General features: G+C 33.9%; 1 protein-coding gene across 1 annotated transcript in view; it reads right to left on the bottom strand.

Moving 5' to 3' along the window:
- Positions 1–13555, bottom strand: part of LOC145296712 (DNA primase large subunit-like) — a 71988-nt gene extending 58433 nt beyond the window's left edge. Inside the window, exons 1-2 of the mRNA XM_080142695.1 lie at positions 13233–13555; positions 5057–5166 (exon numbers count right to left, since the gene is read on the bottom strand). Coding sequence (XP_079998821.1) covers positions 5057–5166; positions 13233–13389 — 267 coding nt within the window. The 5' untranslated portion in view covers positions 13390–13555. The remainder of the gene's footprint in view (positions 1–5056; positions 5167–13232) is intronic.
- Between the last annotated feature and the right edge of the window lie 218 nt (positions 13556–13773).

Genomic DNA, 13773 nt, shown 5'->3' with positions numbered 1-13773 from the left:
AGAACAGATACTACACTTTGATCTTGGCCATTGTGATTACACAATAAGTATTTAGTTTTTTTGTTTTTTTTTTTATAATATGATGAAACTGATTTTCGTTCATGTTGTTTTCCATTTTAGATCACAGCATATTGCTTTTTATATCTACTGAAATAAGCCAGTATTTTTTTTAATTCTCCTGTCACAAAAAGTGTGTTTCTCAATACATAATGTGTATTTTTCACTAGATTTTAACTCTAAATGATTCCACATGTAATAATATTTAACAACAAGAAAGGCATTTTGGTGGACATGTACAATGAACTCACCCCTCTTGGTGTTTATTCAAATTGGCACTTACAGTAGCAATTAAAAGGAAAGAAAATACAGAAAAGTCCGTTTTATGTACATACTTGTTACAGAATGAAGATGTCATATTCTAAAAATTATGTAAGCCTAACCCGGCGACATATTTAATTGTGAAATTTGTTCATACCATATACAAATTCTCCTAAAAATCAACTTTTTAAAATGCAAGTCTTCATTTGGTCTTCTAGGCCACAATCACTGTAAAATCTATCAGGCATATGTACGCAATGTGATATTTAAAAGAGAAACCTGGCCAGTGAGAGTTGAGGACATGAGTTGCATGGAGAGAAATTGTATGAACATGTAACATTAAAGCTTCCGTATTTTGTATTGAAATTTTTGCGACGAGGTTTGCTAATTTGTATAGTCAGTATTTTGTATTTCTTCTGATGACATTTACTTTATGGTTGAAAGAATGAATGAGAGTCCTTAGGTTGGTAAATGTAGAACAGTTCAGACAACATGGTCAGTTGGCTATTAGCAAGGGTAGACCAAGAAAACATATAAAGTATTAAGGATTGTTAGCGGCCTTCCGTCTCAATAAATGATGGAGAATTGCGCCTGGAGGTTGTCATGTTGAGTGGTGGCAGCTGCTGCTGTGACTGAACAGATACATGCAAGAGCGACAGATTCTGTTGCACTTCCCGCTGGGGTAATCTCCGTCAGGCTCTGCCAATGCTGCTATTGACGTTGCCCTCTTGCGCCTGCCTCTCATCTCCTCCCACTGTTTATTTTTTCTCGCTTCGCTCAGCCGGGTACACTTCTGACTGACTCTCCAGAAGTATCAGTCTGCAGCTGATGATTCGAGGTTAGCAGGGATGATGTTGCCAGATTTTTAAGTCCCTTTGCACACGTCCTTAAATCTGAGGAGTGGTCTACAAGTATTAATGATGTCCTTGCAATAAAGAGATAAATAAAGACTTAGCCAGATATCGGTCAGTTTGGAGGTCAATTTAAAAAAAAACTCTGACATATACCAGCATGTAAAGCAAACGTTATGACAATGATGATGACATTTCAAGTCAAATTTTTATGATTAAAATGAAAAATGAAATCTGTTTCATGTTTTTGTAAACATCACATTCAATTTTACATCCGCGTTCTTTGCGAACATGTATTGGACAATTGTTAACCCACATCATCATCCATTTCCCCATCATTTTTTCTAACAAAAATTAATGGATTATATAAGAAAGTTAAAAAGATGTAAATTTAAAAATATAAAAAAAAATTTTTAAATATAAGTCTTAAAAATATACAACAAAATTAATATATATTAAAATTAAAATTAAAAATATAATAAAATTCTTAAAGCTAATCAGAAAGTTGAAAATATATATAAAAGTAAAAAAAATGGAGGGGGGGACTGGTTTAGTGTAATTACAAAAATTAGTAATGACGTAAGTTCAGGAACTTCAGTCATTTCTAACCAGCAAAGTGTTATCACTGTCAACCAATAGAACAGTCTATCAGACATGCATACAGTGTGATGATATTTGAAAGAGAAATCTGGCCAGTGAGGGTTGAAGATATGTGCTGCATGGAAAGAAATTGTATGAACACATAGCAATAGAAGTATTCAGTATTTTTTCTTTTAGTTTTTGAGATGAGGATTTATAATTTGTATACTCAGTATTTGGTATTTCATCCGGACTGAACCGAAAACTTTATTTTCACATTTTCATTATATTCAGTTCAACATCCGTTGTCTCTGCGAGTATGCGTTGGACAACTTTTAGTCCACATCATCATCCATTTCGACATTTTTCTTTTTTATGGAAATCGCTTTAGACAAGACATGAAGCTTGTTCATTTCCTGGAAACTCTTGGCCGCTTTAGTGATGCTCAGTATGAATTTCGTGGTTTTCATTAAATTGCTGGTCTTTTAACTGCTCTAACTGAGAGGTTTATGGATAATTCATGAGAGGGTAGGGGCATTCCGCTTGGGATTTCGAAAGTGTACGACAGTGTCGCATTCTAATTTTCTACACAAACTTCACGGTTATGATATTTGTGCTGAGGTTCTTGACATCATCTTTTCTAATCAAAGATTGCAAGTAACACTATATGGTGTCTTTTCATTTGCTTTTTCCTATCAATGCTGGTGTTCCTCAGGGCTAGGTCAACATTGTTTCTCCTCTATATCAATAATCTCCTAACAAATATTATTCAGAAAATTAATACCTATGTTGATCATACAACTATTCTAGTGTTGCCTCTCACAAATCTCTCCCAGATCAGTTGAAATATACAGCTAATCTAGAAGTTGACTTGGGTTAGTTGTGGATTACGGTAGGAAATGACTTGTGCTTTTTTAATCCTGTTAAGACTCAGTTCGTGTCTTTCAACGGTAGGTGTGTCCCTTTTCTCCCTAAGATTCTCGTGGATGGCCCTGCTCTTGAGAAACTGATAGTAAAAATTCTTATTTTTTTCTCATCAAATCTTTCTTGGAGTTCAAACATTAGATTCATTTCTCTTTCTGCTTCTCGTAAAGCTCGTTCTTTTTACTACTGTGAACACTTTCTCACACTCAAGTCTGTTCTCTATCTCTACAAATCTACTATCAAACCATGTAAACGGTACGACTGGGTTGGGGAATGTGGATTCTTGATAAGGTACAGAAACGTATTTATAAGTGATTGGCTTCACCCTTTCTTCTTCTCTGTAACCTCTCTCTCTCTCTCTCTCTCTCAGACGTGATGTTGCTAGTCTCAGTCTTTTCTACAAAACCTACTATATGGAAGATGTTCTTCAAAACTGGCCGATCTATTCCCTGCTTTCTTTGTTTCAGCTTGTTTTACTCATTGATCGTGTTTGATAACTCATTGTAATACAGCTTTCTCGTAGCTTATTTTCAAGAACTTAGTCTGGAATTCTCTTTCTGCTGACTGTTTTCCTCCTATCTTTAGCGTTGCTCTTTTCAAGACTAAGGCCAATATGCATCTTCCATATTTGTAATAATACCCATTCATTCTTGTTATCTCCTTACATCAAGTTGCTTCATGCCTTGTTGGTGCAATTTCCATTAAAAAAAAAAAAAAGTGTGTCCGTATACGTTTATTGTGCAGACATGATCATCTGATCAGTCTTTTGTCTAGATTCGGAGCTTGATTTCAACACTGATCTTCGTGTCAAGTATGCAATCTCAAGCAGTGTCACCACAGAAGGATTATTCCTTTAAGCAAACCCACAAAACAGGTCTTTTTTTTTTTTGCAAAATTACAATATTTCTTTATCAAACCTGGGTGGCTTAAGTTCAGGAACATACAATATTATTAACCAGCAAAGTGTAACCACTTTCAACAAAGTGAAGAGTTTATCAGGCATGTGTACACAGTGTAATGTTATTTAGAAGAGAAATCTGGCCAGCGAGGGTTAAGGACGTTGCATAGAAAGAAATTGTATGAACACAAAGCAATGGAAATATTCAGTTGTTTTTTTTTTTTTGTTTTTTTTTTACATTTGCTAATTTGTATACTCAGTATTCTGTATTTCTTCTGATGACCTCAGAGGAAGATTACATCTGGACAATATAGGCAGATGTGTATGGAAAAAGTAACTTTACTGCTACGGCCATATTGAAAGAATGAGAGGCCTTAGTGTATTAGACGTAGAACAGTTGAGGTAACAGGCTCAGTTAGCAAAGGTAGTCCAATGAAAACTTAGAAATAGTAAAAGTGGATTTGAAATAAAGAGAGATAAATAAATACTTGGCCAGAGATAAGTCAGTATACAATAAACATCTTTGCAATCAGATTTTTGACCGAATGAAAACATAAACCCAACCAAACATAAACAGGTCATTTGCACCAGAACCAGAAAAATAAAACAGACCTTCTCTGTCCAGTGTATATCCATATATACAGGATGTTGCAGCAAGATCAGACACTTGACAAAAAATAGATAAAATACCAGCAGCTCTAGATGGACAAGATTGCCGCCAAATATCCTCTACATCTCCCAGCATGGCTCCACTTCTGCACACAATTCTGTAGCTGCTTGATAATGTTTATCACTAGCTGACTGCACTCCTCTTGACTATTTCTTCTTGGATGCAATCAAGGCTAAGACTAACAAACCTACCCAGAAAACAGTTAACTCTTTGAAGAATGCCATTATGGAAGCGTTCGCCACTACAGACGAGGACATCGTCGCCAAAGCATGTGACTTGTTTCGCACAGCCGCCTTGACAAAGTCGTCTCGACCATCACCATTTGAAAAAAAAATGTATGATTGTTTGCTAAATTAAAATATCAGGTTTCTGCACTTACTGTTTAGTCCGTTCACTTTTCGTTATCGGATTTTGTTGCCACAACATGTGATGTTATTTCTAGAAAACTGACCGCTAGAAGAAAGAAACATTTTTTTTTTTTTTAAATCATGCACCCGTTTATCTATGGAGATAAAAAACATTCATTCCTTCAGGAAAGGAAATGAGGAGGTCTCATATCTGAAGAAGCATTAATTTTCCAAGACTCAAGTGGCTCAGAATCACAGCATAGAACCTCATATTCAAGAAGACATTATTATTTCAAAAGTCAGATTATTGTGGTTGCGGTCTCTCTTCAAATAGCTATATGTTTCTTCCATTGCATGTCCGCCGTTTGTATCCATTGCAACTATGCATCACATTAAACATGCAGCACTGTGCAAGCTTACACGTCACCTTAGTCCCACCCTCATTTGTGTTGTTAGAATTCATTCTTACCTTTATCTCTTTCCAAATCTTTGTCGTTTTTAATTTATTCCTCATTTCTCTTTCGTATTCCTCACTAGTTTTCACATATTGGATGCCAACCGTTTCCAAAATTTTCAAGACTGTTAAAATAAAATAAAAAAATGTTTAAATTACATTTTGTCTTTTTAATTTACAAGTGGATTTTGTGCAATGGTTAATTTAATTAATTTCCAACTTACTGAGAATTAATATTATTAGCATACAATATTTGTGATACTAATAATAGATATGGAAACTTGTTTAGAGGAACATTCCATACCTTTATATAAGATGGCACAAAGTTATCTTAGCAGATTTTCAGAGTTAGGCCCAAATAGCAATCCATCTGACATATTGATATTTGCTTCAGACTAGACTACTTTTGGTTGTTTTTCCTTCCACTTCATTTTAATTTTGTTGTAATTTCTTTTTGAAAATATTCCAAAGTCAATTTTTAGGGAGGAGACATTTTCCCTCATTAACCAACAATAGTTATCTCCCTTGAATTCGTTAAAAATAAATTTTATTCATTTAACGTCACTTTTCTTCTTCAGGTCAGATAATTTCTCATGTCTTGCTTCCAAGTTTTCCTTGGCTGGCCAAACTCCCTGTGATTTATGCTTCTGCAATGCTTTATCCGACAAGAGGATGAGCATTCCACATGATAATGATTAGCAGAATCGATTCATCCTTAGAATAATCTCTATGCTAAGCAAATGCAGTGTTTCTAGTAAATCCTCTGACCGGAAGTGTGTGATTTGATCAAATGTATATGAGGCTCCCAGAATCATACATCAACAAGCGCCAAATACAAGGAAAACAAGTTTATATATATATTAAAAAAAAAAAAAGAAGCTCCAACCGGAAGTAGCTCCATATTTACAAAGTTGTTTAAATGTTGCTTTAAAGAGAAATGCTTCCCAATATGCAGGAAAACTTCAGTCTGCCCCATATTTAAGAATACCAAAGATCGTTCGTCTTTCTCTCCGTACAGACTAATCAGTTTTATGTGCAGTATGCGTAAATTGCTGGAATCTGTGGTAAACAGAGAAGTGGTCAACCACTTGAGCAAAAATAACCTGCTCCACGACATGCAATATGGTTTCCATTTTACGAGATGTACTGTTATATCACACAGGATTAGTAAATCTCTCGACAGGGGCTCCATTTTCAGAGCAATAACTATGACCTATAAAAGGCTTTTGATAGACTCTGGGCTATTCCATGTCACGAAACGGTTTTCAGCGATAACATTTATTTAAAAATCGCCCTTTACTCTCTTTTCTTTTTAACTTGTTTAGACTTAAAGTATTACTCTTTCATGTAGTACATAAAAAACCCATAGCTATGATCATTTTTTTTTTTATAATAGTCTTGTTTCTAGCGTCACGAGCATTATATTCAGACGGGAACGATATTTTAAACATTGTTAAATACTGTATAAACCATGAATTGTGCCTTTATTTTTTTTAGAAAAATGTGTTTTTCTAAATTTTTATGGAGTCTTCTAATTATTACAATAGTCTTTTAGTAAATTTTTATTCATTGAACCCCTGAGAATTAAGGTATTTATTGTCACGTGTGCTACATCTTAGCATCACATGCGTTACCGTTGCGAAATCTCATTGATTCCCAAAGTTCTGTAAAGTGAGAAAATACTCAAATTTGGCAACCAATCAGAATAAAGTATTTTCTTAATCTTAGTTTTTGTCCTAAGCGAATTGGTCATTTGATTTGGATTGTATCATCCCTTAAAGTTCAGGCTTTATAGCATAAACAATTTTCATTGAAAAGATTTCAAACATGCACAGGTTAGTGTAAAAACACTTTCTTTTTTTTTTTTCATGTATGTATCATAAAAAATATATCGAGTAGTTTTTTTGAAAACTGTTTGAACGCACACATATAAGAATTTTGGAGTAGAAAATTTTTTGGACAGCGTTCATTTTTCCAGCTGCAGCAAGTACTAATAATCCACATTGGTGACTTAGTGTAAAAAAAAAAAAAAAAAAAATTGACAAGGCCAGCTTAGTTTTCCATACAGTTGATAAAGAAATTTATTTTCTCAACATCTGAATATTTTAACTTGTGAGGAAAAGAAAAATCAAATATTTTAATTATTTATTTTTCCTTTGATAATTTATTTTTAACATTTAGACAAGGATCTATTTAAAATAAAAACATTTCATATCAACAAAGCTGAAAAGTACTGGTTACCAAATGCTGCCTTTTGAAGTTGTCCGCAAATAAAACAATGTATTATTTTTGTTATAAAATTTTAAATGAGTTGACTGAGGACTTTTCACGCAAGTGTTGCAGACGACGTGCGCAACCGTCATGTAAATTCATAACAAATATGTGTTTAAAAAATGGTTTACAGCAATAAATTACATTTTTTAATTTTTATTTTTAATTATTAAAAAAAAAACATAAGTGTGTGATTATAAAAATAAAATGTCTATTGGCTATTGTATCTCTTTTGAATAAAGTTTCTATCTTGATTTATTTTTGTACTAGAAAGCTTCAACTTTATGAGGTTCTATCATTTGAATGAAAAGTCACGTTTTGTTCAAATTTCATAGTTTATATATATATATATATATAGTAAATTTAGAAAATATATATGACAATTATATACATATATATATGTTCAGTAATGTCTTATTTTAGCATGGATTTTTTTTTTTTAATGTTCAATTAGAACAAAAGAATTTTTTTTTAATTTTTTTTTTTATTACATTTTTCACCCCAAACAAGGCAAATTGCCACTTTGGTATAGGGGGCTACTATCCGGGGAAACAACTACTGGGGTACTATGTAGGGATTTGGGCAGCAAGATGTCGGTTCACGTTACACTTGAACTTCTGCACATCAGTACTGTTGGGGAAGCAGGGACCTGGAATGGAATTCCAGAGTCTAGAGGTTCTGGGGAAGAAACTATTGGAGTAAAAAGATCTTTTACATCTCGGGATCTCTACAGTGTGGGGGTGGGATTTAGCAGCCTGTCGGGTTTGTCGAGGGTGCTCACGTAGTGGGGGCACAAGTGATTGCAGTTCGTCAGAGCATTCACCACTAAAATACTTGTAGAAAAGGCAGAGGGATGCAACATTTCGTCGATGGGACAGAGGCTGAAGCTTAGATGCCAGTTTAGGGCCTATCAGGTTTGCAACTCTCTTTTGAACCTTGTCAAGGAGCGAGAGACTAGTAGCAGATGCACCAGCCCAGATGTGGCAGCAATACTCCATACATGGGCGAATGGTGGCCTTATAGAGGTACAGGATACTTTCGGGTGTTAGTAGTTTTCTAGCACGGTAGAGAGAGCCCACCTTTCTTGCAGCGGCCCTGGCAATGCCTTCAATGTAATTGTTCCAACTCATGTTTCCTGTGAACGTTAGGCCATTGAATAGAAAGTTTATTTCCTAGTGAAGTTTTATCAATTATAGATACTGATATAGAAGTTTTATCAATTATAGATACTGATATAGAAGTATCAGTAAAGTATTCCAGTATGAAGTATTCCAGAAAAGGCCAATGGTACTGGCCAAAAAAAGCTGACATAATTGCATACCGGCCTGAGAATGTGATTGGAAAACCAAGTCCACCAATGGTAGATATTGGAAGAAATCAGGATGTGCTTTATTATTTTCAACCTGAAATTTCTCAATAAATAAATCTATTTTATAGCATTGTATGAGTATGTTATTTATTTAAATCCATTGATTATTGAAGATTTTGAAGTGATATTTTGACACATGACGTACGTGTGTTACACAAATTTAAAGTGTTCTTTCAAGAGGAAAAAAAATAGCTAGATTTTTTTTTTTTTACTATTATTTTGTTTGCAGTAATATACTAGCTTATGACCAGAAAAGATTTTTCCCCTTCCCTGGGGGTTTTATGCAAGAATGAGAAAAAAAAAGTCAATTAAGCGTCACGTGTGTTAAATGGACATAGGGTTAACTTTATGAAAATTTAATGTAAAATGATTAACAACAGAAACTCAGAGCCTCAATTATTTTTAAATCTATATAGTTCTCAATCATGAAAAATATAATTAAACATAATTCTATGTTATTAGTAAAAATGAATGCCTGAAAAATAGGCAATTCCTTCATTTTCTCACTTCAATAAATAACTGATGTTTATAGCCTCAGCACAGACAACACATAAAAGGTCAGAATTGAAATTTCTTTTATTTTTTTGTAGTTTAGGATGTTGTCTTTCAGAAAAAAACATAACAATGCTAGAAAACATTGGATTTAAAATTCTCTGATTTTGGACCACTTTCCATGGAATGAGCCTTCTGTGGTACCAGTTTACAAGAATTCTGACGAAAGAATTGGCCCATTAAATTATTGTCCCATTAGCCTCCTCCCTCTTTTCGCCAAAATATTTGAGTCCATAATTAATCAAGCTCTAGTCCACCACATCATAGCTGCTAAACTTCTATCCAACCAACAGTATGGGGTTTAGGCAAGCCCATTCTACTGCAGACATCCTAACTGTAATCTCTGAACATATGTACTATGCATTGGATAAGCAAGGGAAGGTAGGGCAGTAGCTCTAGATATATCTATAGCTTTTGGCAGGGTATGGCATGATGGACTTCTCATGAAAATCAAATCCGATGGCATTACTAGATGAATACTTAACATAATTAAATCCATCTTAAATAATAGAATTCAAGTCGTACTCAATGGTCGTATGTGAAAACAATATGATATAAATGTGGGTGTACCTCAGGGGGCGATTCTTGGATATTTATTATTCTTGATATTCATAAATGACCTCCCTGATTAAATTGTCTGAGATGGGTATATTTACTGATGACGCCATGCTCTATAACAGACATGAGGGGAAAACGAATGAACATGTATCCAAGGAGACACTAGAGGAAGACCTCTAGTCTGAAGCGAAATGCAGACAAAAATGGATGGAAACATTTAATGTTGCCAAGACTAAGCTTGTTTCCTTTAATAACTACTGTAAGAAATTCTGCAGAAATAAGCAGGAACCTCATTGAACGATTTGGCCGCCCACGATTTTGTTTGGACCAATAAGATTGATTGCTGTTACTAACTGCCGAGGAGTATTCTTGGCGTTAATTTTTATCTTTCAGGGCGCCAGTTTTCAGAAAGACAGCAAGTCGAATGGACGTGAAAACTCACCGCTTTATCTGAGGCATGGAACCTCAGACCCTTTTGTCTTGTTGAGACGTATTAATGTTCTAATGTGGGGTGAAATGTTATCATCATTTGCAAACACCAATGCCTTTATGAGGAACATGAATTAGAATAGATACATTGAGGGCATTGCTAAGGCCGCAGCAAAGAAGGTGGGCTCTCTCTACCGTGCTAGAAAGCTACTTACGCATGAGAGCATCTTGTACCTCTACAAGGCCACCATTTACTCATGTATGGAGTAATGTTGCCACATTTGAGCCGGTGCATTTGCTACTAGTCTCTCCCTCTTAGCGTTCAAAAGAATCGCCAACCTTTGGCTAGTGTGTCAGAAATTTCGTGAAAATAGTGATTAATTCCACCCCATCTTTCCAAGCTTATAACTCCTCAAAAAAATGTAATTCAAGCCCTAATTTTTTTTTTTTCAATTAAAGGAGCAAGAACCAAGGTTTCATTAAAAAAAACAAAAAAAAAACAACCTGTTTTTTTTTTTAAAAAGGTTTTAAACTTTGGACTTTACAGGTAAATTTCTAAATAACCGTTCTTTTTTATTTTAAATTTGAATATATTATTTATTGACCTTTTCTCTTCAATTTGTGATATATAAGACTTTGGTGCATAAATTAATTATTTACTTTTTAATAGACATTTCAAAATGGGAGGCGTGAATTATTCGACCCCCTGTCTTTCCAAGCTTATAACTCCTCGAAAAATGTAATTCAAGCCCTAATTGTTTTTTCAATTAAAAGGAGCAAGGACCAAGGTTCCATTAAAAAAAAAAATTTTTTTTTTTTTTAAATTAAAAATAACGTGGTTTAAAAAAAAAGGTTTTAAACTTCAAACTTTACAGGTAAAATTCTAAAAAACACTACGTTTTTTTTTGTTTTAAATTTGAATATATTATTTATTGACCTTTTCTCTTCAATTTGTGAGTAAACTAATTATTTACTTTTTAATAGAAACTTGAAAATGGGGGGGGGCGTGAATTTAAAAAAAAAACGTTTGTCTAAAATATTATATTCGGTTTATTGGAAAGAGCATAAAATTTCACATTGACCCTGAAAATATCGTAAAAATAGAATCAATAGAAAATTTTTTATAGATTTTTAAAGTTTAAAAATTGAAAAATATTGAGTTCGGAAAATTCATTACTGTTTTTAAAAAAAAAAAATATTTCTATTACTTTTAAAACAACTTTAATAGTTTATTTTGGAAGTATAATCCATAAAGAAAATAAATAACCCACTTTTAACAGAGAAATTACGAGATTTTTATATTTTATTCGCAGTTTCGTGTTAGGGGTGTCAAAAATTCCTACAAAAAATTCTGATACACCTACTGCACCAGTGCAAGTGCACCTGCACCACTACTGCACCAGTACCACCATCAGCTGGGCTTCAGCCACTCACTGTCCCATCAATGAAATGTTGCATTCGTCCGCCTGTTTTACAAGTATTTTAATTGTAGATGCTCCAACGAACTACAAGCTCTTGTGCCCCCTCGACGGGAATGCACCCGACAAACAGCAAAATCCCACCTCTACACACAGTAAAAGGCAAAATAAGTTACTTTTCTACCTTCGGTTCGAAAAACGAGTAATGTTGAACGCTGCCGGAGAACAAGAACAGATGTCCGGGATGTATTTGAACACTAAATAATCACTTCAAAATAAGAAAGAAAAAAAAAATGATGATAGAAAACCCCCTTAATAAATGTCAGGATAGTATGTATTAGGTGAGTTTCTACCACCATTTTGTTTTATTTCTTATTTTGAAGTGATTATTGAGTCTTCAAAGACATCGCGGCCAACATCACTCGTTTTTCGAACCGAATAAATATTTTACACAAAAAACTTCTCCGGTTAGGTAAAAAAATAAAATAAAATAACTTATCTTGCCTTGTTTTGTTTTATATTTGTTCTTTGACAACTTTTTCGAATCTATGTGTTATAGTAAAACAAACTCAATTTCAGAAACAAAATTGGCATCAATGGAAGTAATTAAAACTAAAGAAAATCTGTATGATGGACGTACTCGTTACAGAACGAAGATGTCATATTCCAAAAATTGAGATCAAGTAGTTTTTTTTTGTTTTTTTTTACACAGTGATCACCACTTATCAAGGCCCAGAAACCACTCAGGGATAAGGGTTATTGCAAGTACATTACGTTAGTGTGGAGATTTGATGAAGTGTTTTTTTTTATTTATTTATTTAAATAGAAAATAAATAAACTTTTAGGTGAAAGTGCACTGGGGGACCACCCGAAAATTTACCTTTAAAAACTTGATTACGAGGAGGTTGAAAATGAGAAAATGCCTTTCGGAATAAACACCCCCAACCTCCTCATGTTAAGAACGGCTTTCGGAATAAACACCCTTTGCAGATTGAACAACCAGTGCAGGGGACTGCAGTGCAGTGACTGCAGTACTGCAACTGCAGTGCGGCAACCCGTGCAACCGTGCATTGATCGTCTTCGGGTGGTCCCCCAGTGCACTTTCACCAATTTTATGCCTAAGTAAATGATAGTGTTTTCGTCGGGCATTATGAAATCCGATGAAATAAATATAGGGGAGACAACTCGAATCGAAGAGCCGAGATCAAATATCAGCCTTGTGTTCAATACAGTTTAGAAGTAAAATCTCTAAAAATCGTAAATTTTGATTTCCTTAGTTCAAAAAAAAAAAAAAAAAAAACTTGATCGATTTACGTAATTTTTGGAATCTTCGTTCTGTAACGATTACATATATCATACAAACTTTTTTGTTGTTTTTTTTTTACTTTTAATTGCCACTAGAATACCAATTTGAATAAGCAAATTTTTAGAATAAACAAAAACTTTTTACAATTTAGGTTATATTAATGAATCTTCCAGTATTTTTTAATTTTTATTTATTTTTTCAGATTACCACCGCCTCGAAGTGCTGACATCACATCCAGCCGACATGGGTAGGTTCGAAATTTCAATATAACAAACTTTTATTATTTACCTTTTAATCTTTCGATTGCATACTCTTCGAATTCTTGTAACGATATCGTCTCGGTCGGCGGTAATTCATAAAAAGAAAGTTTCGGTTTATTATTGTCCAAATTTCTTTTGCTCGTGTTCAATAACGACTTTTTCAGTTTACTAGGGCCGATCTCCATGATTAGTGGAAAGCAAAGGAAACAATTTCACAGAGTTTCCTAGTTTTGCTGAAACAATGTCTGAACGGAGAAGAAAGTACGGATGGCAAATACAAAGTTGTTGTTATTTCAGTTTCGCGCCATCTGACTGCTGCTGCTGCTGTGTGATTTTAGTTGACATAGAATCACGTTCTCTTCTCGCACAAACGAGAATGGCCTTTTTTTGTTTAATAAATTAAAATAATTTAAAAATAAATTAATAAAAAAACATAATTGTATGAATAGTAGCTTTTAAGAAAAAATAATGAAATAAAATAAATAGTTAGATTCTTGTTCTTTTATTTTTTTTTAGTAACTGCGTTTAGTTTTCTTAAGCTCGTCGTCACTGCTCGTGTAAAGAATTCG

This window comes from Euprymna scolopes, chromosome 17 (genome assembly GCF_053919585.1).
Source record: "Euprymna scolopes isolate OS-2025 chromosome 17, ASM5391958v1, whole genome shotgun sequence".
Lineage (NCBI taxonomy): Eukaryota > Metazoa > Mollusca > Cephalopoda > Sepiida > Sepiolidae > Euprymna > Euprymna scolopes.
The sequence above is the reverse complement of the archived record's forward strand: the minus strand, read 5'-3'. Positions and strand labels throughout refer to the sequence as shown.